Source organism: Dryobates pubescens, chromosome 13 (genome assembly GCF_014839835.1).
Source record: "Dryobates pubescens isolate bDryPub1 chromosome 13, bDryPub1.pri, whole genome shotgun sequence".
Classification (NCBI taxonomy): Eukaryota; Metazoa; Chordata; class Aves; order Piciformes; family Picidae; genus Dryobates; species Dryobates pubescens.
The window spans coordinates 9,477,922-9,502,932 of record NC_071624.1 but is presented as its reverse complement, the minus strand read 5'-3'; the positions used below and the strand labels follow the sequence as shown (position 1 = coordinate 9,502,932).

Sequence of the window (25,011 nt, the reverse complement as noted above, 5' to 3'; positions counted from 1 at the left end):
CCAACTTCCTTAAGATGGCAAGATGATGAATGTTTTTACCAAGGGCAAGAGAGTGGGAGGAAACGCCCAGTTTAGGGAGGGAAGGGGAAATATTTGGTGGTGGGGTAGTGTCTGGGAATGAAAGGGATGGATTGTGTCTCAGCAGATATGAATCTTTCAGTTTTAATCCACATCTAGGAAGTAAATACAAAGAATCTTGCCGACTTCTGGGAATGAGGGGAGGAGGTACAGTGCTGGGCTCTTCAGCTGTTCTGCTAAGGCAGAAATCCCTGTGCTGCAGAGCTGCAGTCCAGCCGCCTCGGGGATCTGATGTGCAATGCCTCAGGAGCAGAGGTGAACAGAACAATAGGAATAAATGGATGCTCTCTCTAAGTGTAGCTTTGTAGGATTTAGGCAAGCTGCTGACAAAAATGCCAAGTCAGCAAATGGATCTCCCTGCTGCATGGGAAATGACTTAAAGTATGTAATCATTTTGCTTGAGGTTTTTCTTTTTTTAGGGAATGCCATGACGTATTCATGCATCACAAAATACTTCTTGTGGGTGTGATTGCTCAAAGGAAGGAATAAAATTCTGTCTGATCTGTAAAACTTGGATTCTGCAGATTTATCTGTGAGAACCTTAATAGCCTCTGCAAGCCTTTGCTGTGATTTCTGTCAGCTGCAGGTTTACCTTGCATTGTATCCATGGCGCATGAATTGACTCCTTCAGAGGTGATGTTGATAACTGACCAGAACTAAACAGATGAGTGAATTTTCCTCCACTCTCTTTCAGCAGCAGATAAGAGTGCAAGGAGTTCTTACAAAGGAAACTGGAATATACACTAGTTAGATGTGATTAAATATTTTTCAAAACAGGAAACTGCTCTTTGAATAATTAAGATGGGAAAGCTGCTGAGAGGAGCCTTTAGCAGTCTGCAGTAGTGTATTTCCAAAAGGAACTGTGAATGTGAAGTTAGAGGTGTGGGGAGTTTAGCATGGTGGTGGATGGAAATTGGTAGGTATGTTGTTATACAAAACATCTGGAAGAATTCATGTCACAGGACAGTTTTTGTCTTTCTGTCTAATGTGAGCATTTCCATGTTGTACAACGAATCTATCAGTTTCTCAGATAGGATAGAGAAAGGTCTCTCTCTCATGTAGATCTCCCAAACTGTGCCACATATAAATGACCATGGCACCTTATGTCTTAGCATTTGCTGAAGTCAGCAGTTTTGGACAGAAGGAGAACTAAGAAAGCAGGTTTGGCTGTGCTGTTAGAGGAGGGCTCGTGCTAGAGAGACCTGTGGAAACCCTGGCTGTGTAGAGTGTGACAACGCAACTTAAATGGACAAAATACTCTTGATGGTCATAAGTCTAATGGTGTGAAGTCACTGTGGAAGAACCCTTGCCTTTGTGTGTACATTGTGTCTGTAGCCACACACACACCCCCCCAACCCCCCTCAAAGACCAGATTTTGGCTGTGGTGTAGGCACAGCCTGGCATCTTTGGAAAACACCACAGAAAACTCTTGCTCATTTCTTAGTAGATTACAGCTTCACATCACTGCTGCATTTCCAACATGTACTGCAGAGGGAGGGTGGCTAGGGTGGTCTCCCAGCTCTGTGCATGTTGCTGTACCACACTCAAACAGATCTTTGGGTGTAGGCATCATCAAGCACGGTGCAGGTCCGGAGCTGCTTTAATATATAAAATTAAGCTTTGGAAGGTAAAACCCTGCCTCCTTTTGTTCTCTGCAGTTGGGGCACAATCAAAATCTGGCAGCCAGTCATCTTGACTCCTCAGTCTTGAAAGCTGCTAAGTCTGCTGTTTGGTGTTTCAGGCTTTTGGGAATGTCATCCAGGAGTTTTCTCACCTGATCTGGCCAGATGAAATGGCCACAGACAATAGAAAATTCAGTACATCTCCCTTTTGATCTATAGGGACTCTCGTGCTGCCGTGTAACCCTTTTCCTTAGCTTGCTCTAACTTGTTTTAATTTGCCCTTTGCCCTCCTATAACTCTTCTTATGAATTTGTATATTCTGAAGTTGCACCATGCTTCAAAGAGTGGGTGTGGGGGAGGGGGCTGTGTGCACCTTTGTGTGTGTGTGTTTAACTATTTGACTTATTTAACTTGCAGATGATCCGAGTTTTTTGTTCTGACTAAAATGCTACCTAACTGGAGCCTTTTACCTTGTTGTCTGAAGGCTGGTGTATTCTGATTTTATTGAGCATAATGATGAAGTTGGGAATTCACTTCAACTCCTGGTGCTATTCTGACCCTGACTATTCACTGCCCTTTTGCCCTATGGCTATACTTTGGTGGTTACAGTGTCTGCAGCCTTTCACTGTGGATGACACACAGATATCCTGTCCAGCCTATTGCTGCCCTCTCAACACAATAAAATGCTGCATGTCTGAAATGACTGATAGCCATCGATGGCTACTGTGCTGTAAAGAACTCAAGAAACAAACAGCTTTAATCAGCTACTGGAGTTTTCCTGTCTAGTCACTGCTTCTCCTCACCTCCCCCTTCATATCTAAATTGGTTCCTCTTACATTAAAACTTTTATTTTTATCCAACTTCTCAATGTTACTGTACAAAGCACATGAGATTCCTGGGCACCTGGCTGGCTTGTGATCCTATAAACCTTCTCTTCTGCTGAAAGAAGGCAAAAAATACCTTGCTGAAGTCTTGCAGTCTCTTTCTAACTTTCCTGATGCAGGCGTTTGTCTTATGTTTACATCTCTTGGGAGCATGAGGGCGTGTGCCTTTCCAAATTGTCTGTATTTCATGACTCTTCAGGCCTTTCTTGGCATGGTGTTGTCCAGCTGGTAAGAGGGGCACATAGGAAACTCCTGGCCTCTGTTTTGGTTCTAGAAAGCTATTTGTGTGCCTTAAGACCATGGAATTCTGATGTCTCACGGTTTCGCACATCTCAGAGATGATACCGTATGATTTATTTCTGTATTCCTTTGTTTATACATCTTCCAGTTATATGTAAGATAAATTGCTGTGCATGAGCTCGGAGTAGAGAGATGACTGTTCAAGGGGTGGATCTTGGACTTTTTCCTGTTGTAAACTGTCTGAATTTTCAAAATAACTAAGCACAGCCCAGACGCTTTAACGACAGCCTGCAGAAAATGCTCAGCCTTTCAGAAGTTAAATTGTTTCCTATCCAAGGAGAACTTTGTTGCAAGAGCCTAATTCTGAATTATTATTATTTTTTTTTCCCCCCTGCTGCTGTTAAAAGCCCTAAAACACAGCTCTAGGGAAGTCAGTGATGTGATTTTTTTTTTATTCATTGGAAAATAATTAGAAATACTTGCACAAGATAGGATGTCCAGACTTAATATTTGTGTGAAGTAGGACACACTGTCATTCTGATAATCCTCAAATTAGACAAGCTCTTTTACGTGAACCCGTGGCAGGTGGTATAAGTCAGGAATTACAGGCATTCCTGCTTTGGGCTGTGCTTGTGTTAAAAGGCACACTGCTGCTGGCTGAAAAATGCTTCTTGCTGAGCTAAATAAATTAACCAAGGGGCAAAACTCAAAGCTTAAAATAAGAAAGCAATTACAGCTGGGGGGAACAAGACAACACCAAAGCTTACAGCCTTTATAGGGGGAAAGAAAATTGCCCTGATATCTATTTTCATGATTATTTTTTTTTTCTTCTCCAAGTGTACAAATGCCTGCATACATGGACTTGAACTCAGCAGAACAACTTGGTCAAGTTAAACAGAACAGTCTCTCCATGGAAACACATGGGCTGCAGCCTTGCTGGGTACAGCTGCTTGTGTAAACCTAAAAGGTGCAGATGTGGCATGACACATAGACTGGCATGGCTAATCCCAGTGAAAATCACCCAGACTTTCCTCCCTCCACCTAGAATACAAGTGTCACGGTGTGCCTTCGCAAATTACTTATGTGCACTGATTTCTGCAGTTCAGCAAATGTTGTGTGTTACCTACCAAGCAGGCCATGGCCAAAGGGCTGATTAGCGACCACTGGAAGGGAAGGGATGCTGTGTTAAGCTGGCAGAGCAGGCAGCTTTTTAAGCTTGCATATCTAAACTTTAAAAACATGGTGGCATCATTTCAGTTGGTCACTTAATGTTGGGTTTGGGTAGGCTTTTGTTGGTTTTGCAGGAGAGGGGGAGTTGTTTTGCCAGGGCGAGTTGTGTTATTTTTCTCTTTCTCCTGAAGTAGGTGAAATGAACAACTTGATTTGTTTAGGTTGCGCTTTATGTGTTCAGGTGGTTTTGGAAGCTGTCCAGGCAACCTGCTGGGGGTTATCTTAGTACTTAACATGAAATACCTGTACAGGACCATTGTGGAGATAAATATGCATACACACTCACGCTTTTGTTTGTTTGTTTGTTTTACAGTAGGCTCGCCTTCACCTTTCAGAAGAGTATCTTTTTCTTTATGATTCTTGAGTGTAGTTTCTTAAAAATACTGTGGTTGTGATTATTTCATAGACCTGGAGATCTCAAATTGATCCCCTTCTAATTACTACAGGAGACAGCATGCAGCAATATCTGTACTCCCTGCTTGCAGGTGGGATTTAAGCTGAGATGTTAAATATTTGGTTATGCTGCAGCAGGTCTAATGACCAGGAGAGGAGTTACTGACTTTAGGACCTCTTCTAGTCCAATGCACTCCCTCACACTGAGAACTGGTAATGCTGATGGGATGTGAAATTACTCTTCTGTTTTCTAGAAAAAGCAATGACCCAACAGGATGATTACTCACATCAGTGCTGCTATAGTGCTGAAAGCCAGGATGCATGGTGATTAGAGCTTAGGAGCTATAGTGGCTGGTAACTTATCTTGGTAATTGCTGATACCTTTGGTTCAACGAAAATTGTTTGATCCCTCACTCTTTGCATTGAACATAAGGTGCACTTCTGCAACACACAGATAAAATGATAGTGTTTGATGTGTTTCACTGCACAGTAGTGCTGGGAAATTGAGAGGGGAAACAAATTTAATAGCCGCAAACAAAAAACCCAACCAACCCCCAAACATCTCTTCAAAATATACCTATGGGATGTGTTTCCATTTTGGAAATAGAGCTGGGGGCAGTACAGAGGCTGTGATATCTGCCGCTGGCATCCTGGCTCCCTGTGAGGATGTGGGCTTGAGCTGTTGTTGAAATGACAGAGCAATGTCCAGACTGAGCTTGTTCCTCCTGAAAGGAGTGCAGTCCAAATGTACATGAGCTAAGTGGAAAGTCTGATGCATAAAGAAGTTTTTCAGTCTCTTCCTGATAAGAGGCTAAAGATGCAAAGCAAATCACACCTTTCTTTGTGATGAGTGAGTTAAATATCTCTTTCAGCTTCAGCCCTGATCTTAGCTGAGGGGCATGGGTGGAGCCCTTTTACTTGGCACTTCTTTGTAATGGCACAAGCAGTGCCTCTATATGGGGTGTTGTACCAGCTACCTTCTGACCAACTGGCAAAACTGTGCAGTCTTGCAGTCTGCAACATCTTGATTAATAATTATGATAGAAGCACTTTTGTTGTGCTTAAGTGCTTTATTTCCACCTACTAAGATCCTTTGCTAGGGGGGTTTGATAAACTATGTTGATTTAAATCTTTCCTGATACATTTGAGGTCTCTTTTCTGGTTTGGATAGGCAATAAGCACTCTGAAAAATATTTAGCATGCTGCTCATCAACAGGACTCTGAATCTTTAGCTGGTCCGACACTAAAATAATGCTACAAGAACCTTTCTACTAGTCCTGCAACTGTTAGCCCTCATGCATCAGTTGTGGAACACCTAAGGACAAAGCACAAAATTAGCAAAGTGCCTTGCAAAATCTTCTGGTTGCTAACAACCATGATAATTTGTTTCATCACCTTGTATCTTCGGAGAATAAGCAGCAGTGGTGGTATTTAAGAAGGCTTTTTGAGTATCTGGGCAATGCTCTTAAGCTGCATAGGTGCAGAGTTGAAAATGAATTTGTTTGGTTTGTTATATGTACAGAACAGAGGTGCAAGCTGTTGGAGACAGAGAAGAAGGGTGTTGATGGGAGTGGAGGCATCTAGGTGTTTCATACCTGGCCATGACAACTTTTAATTTAAGTGGAGAAAATCTCAAAACATTCTCTGAATGAAAAACTAGGTAGTTAATAGGTGGAGCTGTGTGTTTTAGGGGATTTTTGGTGTGGAAGTCCCCTTGAGAACTTCACTTGGGTTATTTCCCTTATGCCTTCATACTGGGGGTCTCTTTGCAGATTCATCTCATAACCTTATGAGTTAACACAATGAGCTGAAAAGCAGGCTGTGGTCAAAGAACTGGGAGTGTATTCTTGCTGCAGGACAGGTTAAGAAGGGCCCCGGTTTGGGTGGGCTGAGGAATCTTTGCCAGCACATCGGCTCTGCTGTGTGAGGTGGAGCATTTTCATTGCCCTCTTGTGGCAAGTGCCCCACAGCTGCTGGGGTCAGGAGATTCTCTGCCTTGCCGTGTCCATGGCATTCCTTACGGAGACCTGCTCTGCAGGCAGCAGAACCGTAATCAAACGGCTGCAGTTTTTAATTCACAACCTCTACAGTGAAACCTTGGCTCTCCTAATCTAGAAGCATGAGCTAGCTTGAAAACCGGAAAGCGAAGCTGATGGGGGTGTAGGAAGCGAAACTGATAGTTCAAGATACATTATTGAAATGATGTTCCAAAATGCATATTCTAAGATCTAATTGTAGCTCTCTAATTATTTGCAGTTAAACTTGCCTGAAGGTTTTTTCTTTTCTTCCTTTCCTTTTTTTTTTAATGCCTCAGTGATAATAGTTTCAGAAACTTGGATGAACAAAATACAGAACAAAGGAACTGAAAAAAAATAGACGATCTGTTCTTTTAGCTTTGCATGTAATACTCTTCTTTCCACCAAACAGCGTTCTCCCCCTGCCAGGATCGGTGGTGGGACTACATCTTGCAGTTGTTTTAAACAACCCCTCAGCAAAACAGGAGCTAAATTCCGGGCTACTAACCTGGCAAGAAGTTAATCTCTGAATTAAATGCTGCTGTATTTCTTTCTGCAAATGGTGAAGGGAGGCGGTGTGTGTGCAAATACACCCCTGCAGACCTCTCCTGTATGGTAATGCTTTGCTAACCTGCCCGAAGCCCCTTGCTCTCTTTGTTCCAGCCTGGATGGGGCAAATGGGTTTTATTGCAGTGGAGGGCGAATTCCTGCACACGCCTTCCCCGGCCTGCTGCCCCTCTAATTGTTGTGTTGTCAGAAGGCGTGTGCCTCCAAAAGCCTTATCTGATTCCTCCAAAAGCCTTGCAAGCAATTCAGATGTTGACCCCTTGAGCGCAAACAACTCTGTCTGCCTTGGGGCATAGCTGCGAGACGGGGTTTAGTGCTTGTGTGTGCAAACCCGGCGGTGGCTTTGTCACCGGGGATGGAGCACCTTCCTGGGGAGGGGAGCAAGGGGCCAGGGAAGGTGAAAGGTTGGTGGGACTCGAGGGGGAGAAGGGGAGTCCAACAGCTGCTTGTGTCAGCGCGAGGATAAGTGTAAGGAGATTAATAGTTATTTAAAGAGCAAATGGGGACATGGCATTCGGCTGTGGCATGTGAGTGTATAAATGCAGTGGAATGCCTGCTCCAGCGGTAACATTTAGGCAGATGGTCCCTGGAGTGAAAGGAATGAAAAGGATTTTTGATTCTCTTCAGGATATCTTAAGTTTTAATGGAGCACTTTTTAACTGACTTCCAGGCAGCAACTTCAGGCATTTCCAGACTGTGCTGTCTTGTTAACACCAACTGCCCGTTCGGCCATCTTTCTTCATCATCTTAAGTAGCCTGGGATTAGAGGGAATAGTTTTTAAGTGAAAGCTGAAACACCATTGTTTTGCTGTCTGTATGTCTGAGCTGGTTTAGGAGACTGTTTTCATCACAGCCGTCTTTTCATCATTTGCTGTTAAGGGAGTGTGTCTGATGTTAATCTCTCTGAGTAGTGAAACAACTGAGTCATACTTCTACATTTTTGAAAAGTCTTCAGGTTTTAAGGTATTCTGGGACAGAAGGGAAGGGAGATTTGAGGGTTTTACTAAATACAAAGCTACTGAGCGCGAAAATGACTGTTCCTGGTGCAGTACGTCAGTATTCTGGCTCTTTCCATACAGAATTAGCCTCAAGGCAAAAGATGTACCAAAAGTCCATTAAATAGGTCTTGGCTGACTAAATAGCCTGCAGGAGAGAAGACATAACTGTAACGTATGCTTCCCAAACTGCAATCCTCTTTTTGGAGGAGAACCACCAATCTGTGTCCCTTTCTCCTGGATCAGCTATGTAACACGCTTTGAGCTCAGCTGGAGATACCTGCTTGCCCATCTAATGGGTGGTGGACATCTATAACATCTCTGCTGCTGTAGATGGGGAAACTAAGGCAGGGAGGGCAAATGACTGACCTGAGGCAACACGAAGAGTCACTGGTTCACCCAGGATTAGGACTCAATATGTAATTGCTTTTATTACTCTAGTGCCTGAAGGCCTCAGACAAAACAGAGGCCCATTAAGTGGAGTATTTTACATAGTGAGGAGCAATCCTTGCCCTGAAGACCTTGCTGCCTGAAGTAGGCTGAGGGTGGAGGGGAAGGCAAGGTGGCTTGCCCAAGGACACAGTGTGCCAATGACAGAGCAAGGGAGGGAACCATCTCTCTCTCTTCTCTGCAGACTATCCCAGCTCCCCAAATCAAGTCCTCTATACTGTTCCCCACCAGACCTAGGAATTAAAGAATTGTTTTGGTTGGAACAGACTGTTAAAATCAAGTCCAACCATTGTCTAATTCTATCAAGTTTGGTGCTAAACCAAGTCCTTTAGCACCACGTCTATGTGTCTTTTAAACACTTTGAGGGATGGTAATTCAACTACCTCCCTGAGAAGTCCATTCCAGTGTTTGAGAGCCCTTTCAGTGAAGAAGTTTATTCTGCTATAAACCTCCCCAGGCACTTGGCTGCTTTGAATCTCACACAATTGGCTTCAGTCCATTGATCCTGCCTATCCATGTCCCCCTCTAGAGCCTTTTTACCCTCTTCTTCCCAGCACAGCTCATAGTAGCAAGCTGATCCACCTCTGGAAGGTCCCATGTGCCTCATTGTAGACCCCAGAGCACCAGACTTACCTGGAGATTTTAGTTAAAACACCAGAAAATATCACCCTCTTCCAGTGAAACTGACAGCAACCTAAGGAAGGGCTCCAACTGGTGGCTTAAGTGTTCCTACTTCCTTCTCTTCTGAAAGAACAGCTAATTGTGAAGTGTTTGGGCATAATGAGACTACTTCATCCTTGTCAAGGGACCAGCCTATTTCCACCATAGCTGAAATGACTGGCAAAGCTGTGTGTTAAATGGCTTTTTTCAAAGTGTCTGGGGGAGCACAGCAGATAGCTTGTACCATTCCCTTTCATATCCTTGGAGGAGTGATGATGTGCTGCTCAGCTTCAACAGGGCTGGTGGGATTCCCAGTAGAAGGAAAGCATTTTATTCTGGGTCTTGCGGTTTCTGCTCTGAGTCAGGGAAGCTTTGCTGCTTGGTTGATAATACCAAGTTATCCTGGAAAAGGAGCAACTGTTGGAAAGGAGGAGGAAGTTGGGAGCATGCTGATTGAAATACTGAGAGATACATGTGCCTGATGGCACTGGATGGGATTGAAGCTGCAAGATGTGAAGGGACATAATGTGCTTGGATCCTTGGACAAAGGGAAGCACACAAGTACTTTCTGCAGCAGTTGAGCTCAGAGTTGTTGAGGATGGGTACTGAAGATATTTGGGTGCTGTTTGTGCCCTAGGCTGTGCACAAACAATGCCTTCTGAACATGCGCACACACACAAAGACTACAAGTACCTGGCTGAACTTCATATACTGCTTGCTTACTGCTCTATCTCTGTGGTCATTGTTGGGTCCTTTGGAGCAATAGAAAAGTACTTTCCCATCTTCCAACTGCTTGTGGTTCAGAATTTTAAAATCAGATACACTTGCCTTAATGTTTTTTTCTCCAGCAGAACTTGTCTGGTGTGTTTTTGAACATATTTAGGCTTTTGGTATCTACATTTTGTGGCAGAAAAGATCCCTGTTTACTTGTGGGCTCTGTTAAGAACCACTTTGTGTGTTTAAACCAAAATCCTGCTCCAGACTGTGGAATTATTTAGGTTGGAAAAGATGTTAAAGATCATCGAATCCAAACATAATGTTTTCCTGTTCCACAGTTCTTCTGTTAAGAAAGTGTGAAAACAAATTTCCTACTTTTGGTTTGTTTGGGGTGTTTTTTCCATATTGCTTAGGAATTTATCCACCACTTCTTTCTCCTCATCTTTTTTCCAGGCTGAAAAGTGGTCATTTGCTGTATCAGAGGAAGGCATTAGAAGGGTTTGCTTATTCTTAAGACATTTCTCTGAACTTTGTCTCCCTTTCTTCTCTTTGAGGAAGACCAGGGCTACACATAGTTCAGGGTATTAAGTATGTGATAGTTGTTTGGCTTTTTCCTTCCAACCTCTCCCTAATCTAACCTTTGCATTTCTGTACTCCATTCTCTAGTCTTTGGTTTTGATGCCTTCAGTTGTTTCATATGTTGTTTCTACCTGGAGGCTGATTTTGGAGCAAAACCACGTTGGCTCATAAATGCGGCACATTGCGCAACTGCCGCTGCTGGAGTATGTGGGGAAGCTCTCTATGCTGTAAGCTTCCATGACACTTGGTGAGACCTTTAATTCTGCTCTGCTACTGTCTGTGGCCAGTCACTGGGAATTGAATGCATGGTGCAACTTGTTTAAGTGCTATAAACTTTTCCTCTGGTGAGTTATGCTTTAGTGCAGTAACTACCCAAGTTAGAAGTCCTAAATGTCACCATGCATAGCAGAACTGGATCCACAAGAAGAGCAGCAGACTTTGTGCAGAGTATGAGACTGTTAGAAACAATATAGCCTCGTACAGGTTAGAGCCAGCTGCCCTGTAATGAGCCTGGTGATTTTTGTCAGGTTATAGCAGACTCAAAAGGTCTCAGTCTGGATGCTGCTAAATGTAGGGAGCCTAGCTCTTCATGATAGCTTGCTGCCCTGCAAATCCATCTCTTTGCTGAATGCAAGCCCTTTTGCCAGCTTGGCTGTTGATGCACTGCGTGGCTGTGAGAAGCTTTACTTCTGTGTTAGTCACCAGTGTAGAAAGGGGTATACCATTTGCAAATCTTCCTCGTGGTGTGACATACGTACCATAGTGCTGTGGTTATGCTGTGCACATGCCATCTTGAAGGCCATGCCGTGGCTAGCCACATTGTGCTAACATTGCTTCTGTAACACTTCTCTGCTTCTCTTTGCCTCTAGCCACAGTATACGAACCTTGGGCTCCTAAACAGCATGGACCAGCAGATCCAGAATGGTTCTTCCTCCACCAGCCCCTACAACACGGAGCATGCACAGAACAGCGTCACGGCCCCCTCGCCTTACGCCCAGCCCAGCTCAACTTTTGATGCCCTCTCGCCCTCCCCAGCCATCCCTTCCAACACAGACTACCCAGGACCTCACAGCTTTGATGTATCATTTCAACAGTCCAGCACAGCCAAGTCAGCAACGTGGACGGTAAGGTCACAGCATTGTTTTGCTCCTTCTCTGGCTTCGATCCTAATGCCAGTAATGCCATTATTCTATATGATACATATTCAGGCTTGTGCAAGAATAGGGTGACCTATGTCCTCTTCAGTGCATGACATGCCACACAGAAGGGAGAGATTTATTTTGGAGGCTCTGGGAGGGTGTGGTGGGAATTTAACCCTCGGTAGTATCACTAAATCCCAGGTGAATAAAATGCCTTGCATAAAGATAGTTGCCTAAAGACCATGTGTGATGAAATGCCAGCTCTCCATTTGGGTCTAGCAGGTGTGCTGGAATCAAACATGGGGTGGGCATAAGTTTAGCTTTGGTGCTTCCCTTGGCTTTTCTCAGCATCCATGGGTTTGTGTGAGACTTGGCATGCAGGGCCATGCAAGCAGGACAGAGCTGATGTTCTTTGTTCAGCCCCATGGAGCGTTGAGCTTTCTCTTTTACCTTTATGCTTCCCTTCTTGCAACTGGTATGGGCACCCTGGTGAGGATTTTTATTTAGTACTTCTGGTTTTTTTGTACTTTTTTTCTTACATAAGGCTTTGCTTCTGCTGCCAGAACAGCACCTTGCTTCTTAAAAAAATAATTGTAAAAAAAATTAAAAATCCCCAAACAAAAGTAAGGAAAAATGTATGGAGCTTGAACTTGAATCCCAGTTCTTGAATTATTTTATTTTATGGTTTGGGGGTTTTTTTTTGGTGGAGCTGGCTTGATTGTTCAGGCTCTAGAAACTGCTGGAGGTGTATATCTGTTGTGGTTTAGAGCTCCAGAGCAGAAACGTTTGCTGTGTAGCCAGGTGGGGGTTGGTCTCTTCTCCCAGGCAACCAGCACCAGAACAAGAGGACACAGTCTCGAGCTGTGCCAGGGGAGGTTTAGGCTGGATGCTAGGAAGAAGTCCTTCACAGAGTGATTGGCCATTGGAATGGCTGCCCGGGGAGATGAAGTCACCATCACTGGAGGTGTTTAGGAAGAGACTGGATGGTGCCATGGCTTAGTTGATTGGATAGTGTTGGATGAGAGGTTGGACTCAATCTCAAAGGTCTTTACCAACCTGGTTAATTCTATTCTATTCTAAAGATGTTCACTATTTGCCACCTTCTACTTCAGATACCTGGAGTAGGTCCAGTGAAAAATGTCCTATTCTGTGCTACTTGGGGCTTTTTAAGCGGGGGGGAAGATTCACTTTTTACTAAAAGCTAAGGGCATTACAATAGCATGGATTTATTTTTTTTTTCTTTTAACTGGAGGAACTACTTCAATCTCAAATTTAGACACAATCTAGCTGGAATTGCAACTAACAAACTCCCAGCCCTTGCTGCCAGCAAAGCAGTGGAGCTGGCATGCTTCACTCTGGAAAAAGATGCCACAGGACAGTAAATCACTGTCGGGTTTCACCCTTTGTAATTTAAAAGCTTTTTCTCGTCAAATTTGTCTAAAACTGTAAACAGTAACTTTTGTTCAGAAAAGTGTGTTAAATGGAGTTGAGGTGGGATAAGTCTGCTCAAGATCAAATTTTTCCTTTGCTGATGCATGGAAGAGTGAAGGATTTTTATGTGAGGATGAAACTGTGTGTTTTCCTTATCTGCATCAGGACTGATGCCCTGCCGCAGTTCACATTTTTGTGCCCAAATTTCTGCCCTTATGCTACGTACAGTAATTATTTTCCCTTCCCTTTAGTTAAAGAAATCATTGGTCATCTCTACTTCCCACTTCTGAGAGTGAGAAAATGCTGCCCTTGGATTTTTGTAGGCAGTTATGGAGAGGGTCCTTTTGAAGGAGATATGACAAGACGTTCTCTTTTGATACATATGGTACAAAGAACTATCTGATGCGGCTGTGGGGAAGCAGAGTGTTTGATGCTGTCCTTTCAACTACAAAAAGTGGTCTTTTGAAATGAGGCTTGAACATATGTAGTAAGGTGTTCCAGCAGAGCTGAAGGTGAGGGGAGCTACTCACAAACTTGACATTAAGCAAGCACTTAAGATACCTCATTGTAGTGACAGTGGCTCTCTGGGGTAACAGTGGAAGCTGAATTTTAAAGGGTAGTAGCCAAATATCAGACTGCATGAGAGCTTACTAACAAATAAACAACAACAACAACAACAAACACTAACAAACTATTCCTTGGTGACTACAGTCACCAAATACACCCAGCCTAGGGAAAGGCATGTTTAGCCTCCTCTCCTTTACTTTTGCCCTGATGTAGACCATGCTACAAATAGATGAAATTGCGCTCCCTGTACCTGTTGCAGTCTGCCTAGGTATAAGGCTGTATATTTTACTCAAGACACGGGCTCCTGAACAGCTCTCAGGGAGGAGTAAGCAAGGTCCAGGTGTCCCTTCAACTGAGCCAAGTGACCTAGTTTTAGCTGCTCATGCAGGAGCTGGCAATGTGCTGTATGTTCACAACGCATGATGACAGTCTTACAGTGGTGGCTGGGGACGTCCAATCAATATGCCTTTCACAGCAGAGCGTCTTTCCATCTTCAGAGCTCTGCCTTCCTGCTAATTAATCCACCAACTCATTTCACATGGGCTCTTGAGCAGCTGGTAATGTGTTCGACAGCTTTATCAGTGGGGTGGGTGGGGAAGGACTGAGAAGGCTCTTTCCCCGCTGCCATCCTGAGAAATGTGGAAACATGCGTGAAATGTTGATGAAAGGAGGAGTGATTGCCTCATCCTCGCAGCAAGAGCAAGTTCTTGGAGTTGCTCATCCCCCACCATGTGACTTCATATGCTTTGATTAATGGCTGTTCTCTTTTTTTCCTCCTTTTTTTTTCTTCCCTTCCTTTTTTTGTTGTTTTGTTTTGTTTAAATGATGGATTAGGAACTTACCCAACTGGAAGAGTTTCTTCCACGGCAGTGACCTATTAAAAGTTTAATTACTTGATGGCCCCACCCTTATTAAGAGTCCAAAACTTGAAAGCCTTGTTTCTTAGGTCTTTTTTTTCCCCCTGTTGTTGTTCCCCAGGGCAATAGTATTAAGGAAATCCATTGTATTGTGCTTTCCCCAGTTGGGGAGATGATGAGCCAGGGTGACCCACCTTGCCCTGCCTGCTAGGAAGACTTGGTTATGACTGGCAGGGGCTCTGCTGTCCAGGCTGACAGCATGCTTCACTGGAGCTCCTCTGATCTTCTGGGCTGAGTCATGTCAGATTAGGTCATGGGAGTGAAGATTGTGAGCTTGGGGAGAGGACTGGGTAATTTATCCAAAAAGCAAGAGCTGCTTTCATGGAAGGATTAGAGACCTGTGAAGATGCTTCAGATTTCTTGGCAGTTAGTGCATTTACCATGCTTTGGAGGCAATAATCCAACATTATTTTTGGAGGCAGGGAAAAGGAGAGAAGCTACTTGCTGAATACCTAAATGCTATGGCTTTGAAAACAGCCTTCAATTTCTTTAGTCTCTTTATTTTTTTTCTGAAACTTTGCTTCCCTCCAGGTTCTGCAGACTCTTTCTGGGGCAAGTTTATTGTCCTAGGGCAGTGGGTACCTTTTGCCAACTCATTACTATTTTTATAGGCTAGGCAAGGAGGGGGGAGACGAATGCAAGATCAGGATTACTTCTCTGCTCAGGCTTGTGGTGGACTCCTAATTAGAAGCGGGGGGGAGGGGGGAAGAGAGAAGGGGGAAAAAAAAATTGGCCAAAAAATTGCAGACAAACACTAACTGCTGCTAGATGAGAGGGTGATTTCATATGTATGAGCAATTCACTTTGAAAATATTATAAATTTTCTCTCTGAAGTCTTTCGTGACCTTAAGTAGGCATTCCAGTAAAACATGCTGCCTAATCAGGTTAGGTCTTCATTTGTATGCAATGTTGAACTAATTAATGATGACAAATTGAGATTGGATTGCAGAGGACTTCATAAGCATCCTTGACTCTTTTTTTTTGTTTTAATTAATGACCTGAGAACAGAAGTAAGAATATAAGAAGGCTAATCAGCCTTTTCAGAAGGAAAACTGTTAACAATGGAAACTCTCCTGAAATGTTGAAAAACAAAAGGATTTGATAATCTAAGCTGAACAAAGTTTCTGATGTGCATACTCACACATAAAAGCTTCTTGAAAACCATGCTGTGAAGGCACAAGCAGTTCTCTCTCAGTGCTGAGACCAGTAGGTTGAGGCTGATTGAGAAGCCCTAGGAAGGAGGTGAAATAAGATCTACTGCAGAACCTTCTCAGGGTGAGACTGTATCTGAAGGGTGGTTGTAGCCAGGAGGGGCTTGGTCTCCTCTCCCAGGCAACCAGCACCAGAACAAGAGGACACAGTCTCAAGCTGCACCAGGGGACATTTAGGCTTGAGGTGAGGAGAAAGTTCTTCATAGAGAGAGTTGTTAGCCATTGGAATGGGCTGCCCAGGGAGGTGGTGGAGTCACCATCCCTGGAGGTGTTCAAGAGGGGATTGGATGTGGCACTTGGTGCCATGGTTTAGTCATGAGGTCTGTGGTGACAGGTTGGACTCGATGATCTTTGAGGTTTCTTCCAACCTTGGTGATTCTGTGATTTATTGTGGGATAATTCCACTGTGAGATTTCCCTTATTCCCATGCCTTGCCATGTCCCCTGTTTCTGCAGCAGCAGAACAGAAGGATTTTCAAAAGTGTGCCACCTCAGATATTACTTTTGTTCTTTGTGGAAGTAAGTTGGGGTGTTGATCTTCCCCACCCACTCTGAGTGCAAATAAATAAACAAACAGCTGTACTGGATTCCCTCCCCCCCAAAAAAAAAGTTAAAAAGATTTGGCAATCACCTGTCACTAGCAGAACCTGTTACATGGGGAAGAATATGATTGCAGGAGGAAAGTAAAAATTAAAGTTGTATGTCAAGGTAAGCAAAAGTTAACATTGCTGCCAAATGCAAGCTATCAAAAACTGAATCTGATCCACCCATCCCCATAAGCAAGATACCACCTTATAAGTCATAAGACTCTTTTTAAAAGACAAACAGGTTCTTCTTATTCTTCTCCAGGTTTCTGAGCCTTTAGGGTGCATCTACTAAATTTTTTTATTTTTTTAAAAGCATTTATTGGTAGTCAGGAGGGTTAAAGAAAAAGAAGGCAAAAGTTGCTTTGTGTTTTCAAATGGAAAACTAAAATTAGTTGCAAATTCGTGATTCTGCTGAAGAAAGACACCCAGCCCTGCAAGACTTGCATAAGTCAGGTGTTTGCAATACCTGAGTGTAGCAGTTTATTCTCATGCCCTGCAGTAGGTTGGAGCTGAGCTGGGTTGGTCCTTGCAGGACTTTTGTTATGAAACACAGAGCTCTGCAAAGCTGCAATCGTTGCTCCTGTCGGGCTCGCTGCTTCTCCCCACACTCGACTGGACCTACAGCTATAAGAAAACTCTCAGATTTCAGTCTCTTAGCTAGCAAAGCTGGATTACTGCCTATGCAACATGCATGAAGCAAGTAAATGGATTATGTTGGCTGGGGTTAGTGGATTTGGAAAAGCTGCATTTTGAGGAAGGCGAAAGGAATGCGCTTAAATTAGTCCACACGAGCAATAACAGGTTTCTGTGGTCAAGAGGGTAGATTCCTTGGCTGGCCTATCTTGGTCTTTTTATTCAAAATTGGTTCATTCCATTTCCATTTCAAATGTTCTGTGTCCTGAACCACCTGGTAAAATTGGGAAATTTTTTTTTTCCCAGTCTCTATAAAATGAATTAGAGGATTGTGCACAAGCCTAGTGAAGCAATGGGAGGGCAATTAGATGTGCACACTGCATTGACTCAGTCCTTAATTACTGAGTTCAGTGTTCTCTTAAATAATTTGTTCAAACAGTGCATTGTTTCATTACCGCCGGTGATGTCCAGTGTTTTACTGGCTGCTGATTATCTCTCTGCATCATGCATGAAAACTCTTTTTTTTTCCCCCTTCCCTTTGTTAAAGGCTGGTGACTCCCAGAGAACATTCACACGGGGCAGAGGGCTGTGCAAAGGGTTCACATGAAATCTTAGCTTTGCTGTTCCTTGGTGGTGTGTTGGTCAGTGCAATCTCAGTTTTCCACTTTTACCCTGTAACCTTATTTTTTAAACTACTAGCAGAAAGGGAGCAGAAGTGGTCTTGTCACAGGATTTTTGAATTCCCCAGTCCTCAGAGGCTCCTAGTCAGCAGTGATGTAGGTGTTAGCTGTTTGCACAGAGTATCTGAGATCCTTGCAAGATACCTCACCAAGTGCTGAAATTGGTGACCTGCTGGCCACCCTGCTAACCTGTTCGAACCTCTAATACAGGCTTTATTTTCAGCCCAATTGGTTGCCCAGTGAAGTTGATTTTGCTGATGATAACTTCCCTCGTTTTTACAGTATGAGTGAGGAAGGGAAATCTGGAAGGAGAAGGCAGTGGAGCAGCAGGACATGGGGTTGCAGCCTTCAGACCTCACATAGGCTGTGAGATCTCTTGCAATGGAGTGAGCTAAGGGCTTGGCTCCTCACTGTTCTCAGTAAAGCAGGAGTGTGTCCATATTTGGGCATTTGTCTCAGGTGAGAAGTCGTTAAGATTTGGCTCCCTCAAGCTCTCTGCAACCATGCCTGCCTGTAGAGGCTGTTTCCATCATGCACTGCCTCTTGGCATGGAGCAGGCAGGGCGGGTTTTTGCTGCCACCATCATTCTTATGCACGGAGAGGCTGTGATTGTGCTGACCTGTTTGAAGAGCTTGTGAAGTGTATCTCCCTCTGTGTGATGTTACAGGGCCTAACACAAAGGCTGTTGAGGCATATGTAACTAGTCCTAGGTCATCTACCTGGAAAGAGAGAAGCCGGGCTTGTTGTCTTTGAAGGAGGTGCCTTTCTCACGGCAGGGAGGTGTTCTCAAGCTAGCAAAGCTGGGAACAACCAGTTCACCTATGTGAACCAGCCAGGAGGGGCCTGCTGGCTTCTGTTTGGGTTTTTATGCTTGAGTAAATGGAGATCTGAGTGCATTAGGTTCCCATTAGAATGTAATTGTGCTTTTTCCCCCTAATCTCTTTGTCATGTATATCTTGTTTTTATTAGCAGCTATCTTCTGTCACTCTTTACAAAGCAGCTGTACAAACCCATGCAGTAATTTCCAGAAAATGTCTTTACAGTGTGAGGCATCTTCTGGTTTTCTTTTCCTTGTTGTTTTGTAAATCCTCTCAAAGCCTCCCTTATATGAAATGGAGATTTTTTTTCATATGGTCTCTATTAGACCAGCACCCTCTGTGATGACAGTGCTGTAAGATCTGTCTGTATGGGGCAGCCTGTAACCCCCACAGATAGTGGCATCCAGGAAGGATGAAAAGGTTAGTTGTTTACTTATTATATTAATTGGTATCTGCCAGCCCTGGGAACAGAATATTTAGGTCTTCTGCCTTGCAATGGTGCATGCTTTGCTCTTCAAACAGCACAGTCAGGGCACCCAACATGCTTGACCTAGTGAGAGAAAGCAGGCTTCAGATGGTATGAATGTCCTCCTTCCAACTAGAATACAGCTTCTTGGTTGCTGTATTTGTGGCTGATTCTTTCCCAGTGTAACAGGAGTCCAGTTAGAGTTCCCTATAGGCTTCACAGGGTCTGCAAGTGAAAAAACATGGAGACATTGTGATCAAACACGGGAGGATGGAGCAAGTAGTGACAGGGAAGGGCTAGGTCCTCCTCCGGCACAGGATCCCTCTGCTGTCTTGTACAAGCAATTTCTACTTGTACTAACACCACCCTTTTCCCCCCTCCCCCCTCCTCAGAATTTATCTTTTATTTTTTCATGTTTTAGTTATTTTAATTTTTTTTTTAAAGAAAAATTCAGAGGGAGATAATTAAGTGGAAGATTTTTTTTTTAATATGTATTTTGGTTTAATTCCTAATGGGAATACTTTTGTCTATGTGGAGAGGAAAAGCTGTTAATTAAATATAATTTTCAGCATTGCAACTTGCACCCAAAAAAAAAAAAAAAAAAAAGAAGAAAAAAAAAAAGCCCCACCTACTTTCATGAGAAAGGAATAAAGAGAATCATAATCCTGGATTAGGTATCTTTCACTACACATCTATAAAAACACCACCGTGTGAAAAAGGGGGGAAAATATGTATGTATATACACACACACACACCGAGCATACCAATGTGCCTCCAGCACTGTTACCAAAAGGAATTAACTTTACAAGGAGCAGCCACAGCCTGGAAAGAAGCCATTTTTCAAATAAAAGCTGAATAATGAGACTTGTGGTTTCTGAGAACTATGAGAAGGAAGGGTTAAAAAAAAAAAAACAACAACCAAACACCACCACCCCATTTGCAGATAAGAAAAGATGATGCTGGGAGATGAGTGAAGTAGGGGAGGGTCAGTATTTAAATCACTTTTACCCCCCCCCCCCCCCCCCCCCTTTTCTTTTTCCTCCTCTTAGTTGAAAATTGGTTTCCACTAAGAATAACGTGGAGGATTAATCTAGTACTTTAAATCTTCAAAGTGCTGCACAAACCTTACTTCCCTAATCACCAAGCAACTCTTCTTGGTAGGCAAATCATGAGTGTAGTCGCCATTTTAGAGGAGGAAAACCAAAGCAGGAGAAGCACCAAAATTTCCCAACTGGTCTTTTTTATTATTGTTGGTTTTTTCTCAACTGGAGTTTTTGCCTATTTGCTTTGCTTTTTCTTAATTTGTTTGTTTGTTGGGGTTGTTTTGTTGTTGGTTTGTTGTTGGGGTTTTTTTTGGGGGGGGGGGGAATGGTTGGTGGTTTGTTTTTTTGGTGCTTTGGGTTTTTTTGTGAAGTTCAGCATGAGACTGCCTCTAGGAGGGCTTCTAAAAGCTGCTGAGCTCTCCCGAATTTCACAAGTGTTAAGCATTCAAAGCAGCTCGGCAGACCTCGAACAAGACATCAGCAGAGTCACCTCCTTACCTTTCCAAAGGTCACGGCGAGCTGGGCCAGAAGGCAGTTAGCCTACACTGGGGTACGGAGGGGTTCTGAAAGAGTTCTCAATTTCCCCTGTGACGTTGAGCTGTATAATTTTAAACTGCTTCAACTGAGCAGCGTTAGAAGTTATTTCAACCTTATCAATAAATCCCAAACTCCTGCAGTGACTGTTTAATCAGTCAGTTTTGGGAGAGGTTTTCAGGTAGGCTGGTGCAAGATGCATCCCTCACCGTGCAGACAAAGACCACCCTTGAAGAAGAGCATTCTTTTCTTTAGGTCAGCTGAAATATCACAGTTGTCATAGATAGTTCCCTGCTGGCTTGATACAGAACAAGTTGGTGGTGCTCTGTGTGCTGAGGGTCCACCTCCAGTGCTTGGCAGACCTTGGGCTATGAAGAAATTCCTATTTTTGTTTAAAGAAAGAAGTGTCCTGGGTAGGGATGGCTTCTGCATAGAGAGAGCATGAACTTTATTATGCAATGGAAATCTTTTCATGAGGTTTTGCTGTGTGCAGGTGTGTCAGGTTTGTTATTGTAAACACAGTAGGATAGCTACCCAAATAAAAGCTTAGATCCTCTTGCAGATAGCCCTGAGTGGTGATATCAAGTATATTGTTTCCAGTTGGTAAAGATAGCACTTAAACATTGGAGCAAATCTTGGTGGAGCCACAGGAGGAGAATGCTACTTCTCCCTTCCCACCCCCACCCCCCCGATGCTTTCTATGAAAGTGTTGGGTTTTTTCCTTTTCTGTTTTTAGGGAGAGTAAAATATTAACTTGTCTAATAAATAGCAGAGCTGGAAAATGCGCTGAAGGAAAGGCAGCAAAGCAATGCTCGAAGGCTGACCTGCCTTTCCTGAAAGAGTGAGATGGGGCTTGGGTCTACATTCTCTGGCTCTGTTTTCCCTGTTAGCCACTATAGGCATGCTGCCTTGGGGCTCTCCTCCCCACCTGCTGTGTGCCCCCCGGGGTGCACCACTCTTTCCTTCTGAGGAGAGGAGCCTGGAGATGCCCTGTTAGGGAGCAGCATCAGTGAGCAGCGGATTTGGCTTGAAGCCCAGCCTCTGAGCTCCTCCTGCACTGTGATTTAGATGTAATCTGGGTAACATTGTGAAAGTCATTCCCTCTCTTCCCCCTTTCCACACACCCACTCTCAAATGTGGGACTGTGTCACCATGATCCCATATTGTAAAGCACTTAGACCTCTGATGTGAAATGCCTAGGGGGACAGCTGGGGACTGCTGCTTGCTGTTCATCCTGAATCACAATCCTGAGCTTTTAGGCCCTTGATTCTGACTTACCCACAGAACATTACAGTTTGGGGTTTTTTACCAACTAACTTTTGGAGGAACTGAAACATGTCTCCAGGCTAAATCTTTGAACTACCTGAGTGCCCATCAGGTTATTGTTTTCCCTGCTTATGATCTCAAGTTTTACCAGCTTTAAGCCCCATGTGATGATGTACCAGCACTGTTACATTAGCTGGTAGCAGAGTAGCTGTGAGCAAATTCAACCTGCCGCTCCTTGTGCCTTATTAGCACAGCCACATGAGCTGTGGCTGGGAGTTGACTTGTTCCTGACCTCCATGCAATGGGGGCAGACTGAGCCCAGATTTGGTATCAAATCTGCACCCAGGTCTCCTTGGACCCCCACTTAAGATTCAGGACTCGAAGGGATTCCAGTGGGGAAAGGATGGGAGTGCTGCCACTGGGCTTGGTGCCCAGCCTGGAGGGTGTTCGTGAGGCAGGCAGCACACTCACACTGTTTGCATTTAAGTGTCAGCATCACCATGGGTGGGAGAGAGTCTTCCTGTGAGATTTTTCTGTTGGGTGACTGAGCACTGAATGATACCTGTTCATTAGAGAGGTGGTGGCTGGGTTTGCAGTGAGTTCCTTGTCTCCTGTCTTCTGCTGCAAACCACTTCCATTACTCCCACTTAGCCTTTTCTTATTTCATTTCTTTTGCCTATCCTTGGGAGGATATTGTAAGTGTAGGAACAAAGGGGACTTCAACAAAAAAACACCTGTGCATTGCTGGATATCCTACAACAATCTTTTACAGTACCAGCACCCATAAAGGAAGTGGTAAGGCTCCTAGGAAAAGCTTCTGAGGAGTCATTGTTAGTTCCTTAGGATTGGAGAAAGACAAAGCATGTGGAGTCATTGTTTTGCAATGCAGCTTAATGCATTGGGCATCCTTTTTGCTTGCTGACTTCTCAGAATCACTTTGGCTCATTTCCTTTGCCATGCCTCTCAAAAAGGGCTATGTAAGCTGGAGTCTGTCTGTTTTTCAGCAGATTGATCTACAGAATGTACAAATGGAGACAGATTGAGAGAACTGGGTTGCACTGGTGCTGCTGGAGTTCAGAGGGAGCGCTGCAGAGCAGTCCCTGCCCAGTGGGAAGAGCAACTCTATGGGCGAGCCAGGTTCCAGGTTGAATTTGCAGGGACATAGCCTGGAAGAAAACCATTTCAATGCTGTGTGTCTGATGTTGCGAGCACAAAAGCTCTCTGGTGCTCCTAGTCACCCTGTTGATCACAATCAGTTTAATGGGGCTGTTGTGTTTCAATGCACTGAGATTCTGATGCATGTTTTGCAACTTATTTCAGGGAAGCTTCCTAAACACAGAGCTCCTGGGGTTTTTCTCTTAGGTGAGGTGGCTTGGTAGCCTTTTGGGAGTTGATAAAGCATATGGCAAGGACTGACTGTCAGTTAGTAGCGGGGAGTGACTAACTCATGACCACTTCCCTCTCCATCACATAGCTCTGAACCTCCTTGCAAATCACCTCCTTGCATCTGAAAGCCAAATTCCTGGGGCCTACCACCTATCTTGCCAAGGACCCCTGGATAACATGTATCTGCCGTGTGAGCCCAGTGCAACCTGCTTGCTGGGAAAGTCAGCCTTTGTATTCTCTTGGGAGAAGCAGGGTTGAGCCTGCAGGCAGGTGCTGCCTGCTGGGGTGTGGTAGAGGACAGTTAGCTGTCCTGTGTGCAGGGGGCTCTCCAGCTTTCAGCCTGCTAGGCATGGCTTAGCAAGGGTGTAAGAGTTCCTTCTTTCCTTCCTTCTCTCTCCTTCTTTCCTTCCTTCTCTCTCCTTCTTTCCTTCCTTCTCTCTCCTTCTTTCCTTCCTTCTCTCTCCTTCTTTCCTTCCTTCTCTCTCCTTCTTTCCTTCCTTCTCTCTCCTTCTTTCCTTCCTTCTCTCTCCTTCTTTCCTTCCTTCTCTCTCCTTCTTTCCTTCCTTCTCTCTCCTTCTTTCCTTCCTTCTCTCTCCTTCTTTCCTTCCTTCTCTCTCCTTCTTTCCTTTCTTCTCGCCCCTTCTTTCCTTCCTTCTCGCCCCTTCTTTCCTTCCTCTTTTCCTTTTTTAAATTTCCATTATTATTATTTTTATTTGTTTTTTCTACTGTCATACCAATCTGATTACACCTTCGAGGGATCATCTGCCCCTAAAGCTTAATTAAGGAGCTCTCGTCTGACTCGACACTGACTCACCTGCCACTGTATGAGCTCATGTCTGACTTGTCCTAGGAAGATAGTGAAATATGTCAGGCTTCTCTGAAATATAGCAGATTTTTATTTCACTGCACCTCTGACATGGCTGTTGGTGGCTGCAGAGGTGACCATAAAGATGACTGCCCCAGCTTGGTTACATTTCTCCAAACTTAGTCGCTTGCCTCTTTGTGCCTTGAAAAACCAGATGGGGTTTTGCTTGCACAGCTGTAGGTATGTTAGAGTTAATAATAATAAAAAAAAAAATTAAAATTAAATAACCTTTGAGTTTTGGCTTCAGGCAAAGTAGGTGAAATGATGTGTTTTGGAGATGAATGCTCTTGCAGGAGGCAAGATGTAGCTTGCAGGAGAACATCTGCAACCAATCCATTCTGTATGAGATGGGGCCAAGACTTGTTTGTATCTCAGTACCTGTTTAAACATGTTGTAGCACAGCAAAAAGAGGTTTTTGAATGCATTGAGGAAGGGTGGGTATTCAGGGAAAGAGACATCAAGCTGAATGTTTGCTTAATAGCTTTGATTTCTTCATTAAACTTTTAAGCACTTTAATAATTTGATTAGCAGCTTTCAGAGCACTGGAAGATTTTGCTATTATTATTATTTTTCTCTCTTTCTTGAAAGAGAAAATGCCCTGCTTCTTGGTGCTGCAAAATGAGCTTCTTCTCTGGCCTGGAACAAATCTAGTAACTGTTTGCTACTTTTGCTTACCTACCCTGAGGACTGTCAGTGGAAGGATGTTCTGTAATGCCTTTATCAACCACAACGATACCTTACTGCTTAGACACCAGAATGAAGCTTCCCAGTCAAATGCTCCTTGACAGCTACTCCCATCCTCTTTGTTCTGTAAGACTTGAATGCAGAATGAACATCTAGCCACTGCAGTTTGCAGAGCTCTTTTGCTTGCCTTTAATTGTGCACTTGAAATGCCTCTTTCTGAAGGCCTGTGGCAGCATAGAACAGTTATATGACTCAGGAGCAGCTGAAGTGTTGAGATTGGTAATAGAGCTGGAAAGCTAGGGGGAAGCGCTTTAGGCTGAACAAAGTAGAGAACGTGAACACAGTGCCTCTAAAA

At 43.9% G+C, this 25,011-nt stretch overlaps 1 protein-coding gene across 2 annotated transcripts in view; it reads left to right on the top strand.

Moving 5' to 3' along the window:
- Positions 1-25,011, top strand: part of TP63 (tumor protein p63) — a 106,747-nt gene that overhangs the window by 44,356 nt on the left and 37,380 nt on the right. For both annotated transcript variants that reach the window (XM_009901033.2, XM_009901034.2), the window contains one exon: positions 11,300-11,554. In XM_009901033.2, the coding sequence (XP_009899335.2) occupies positions 11,300-11,554 (255 nt within the window). The remainder of the gene's footprint in view (positions 1-11,299; positions 11,555-25,011) is intronic.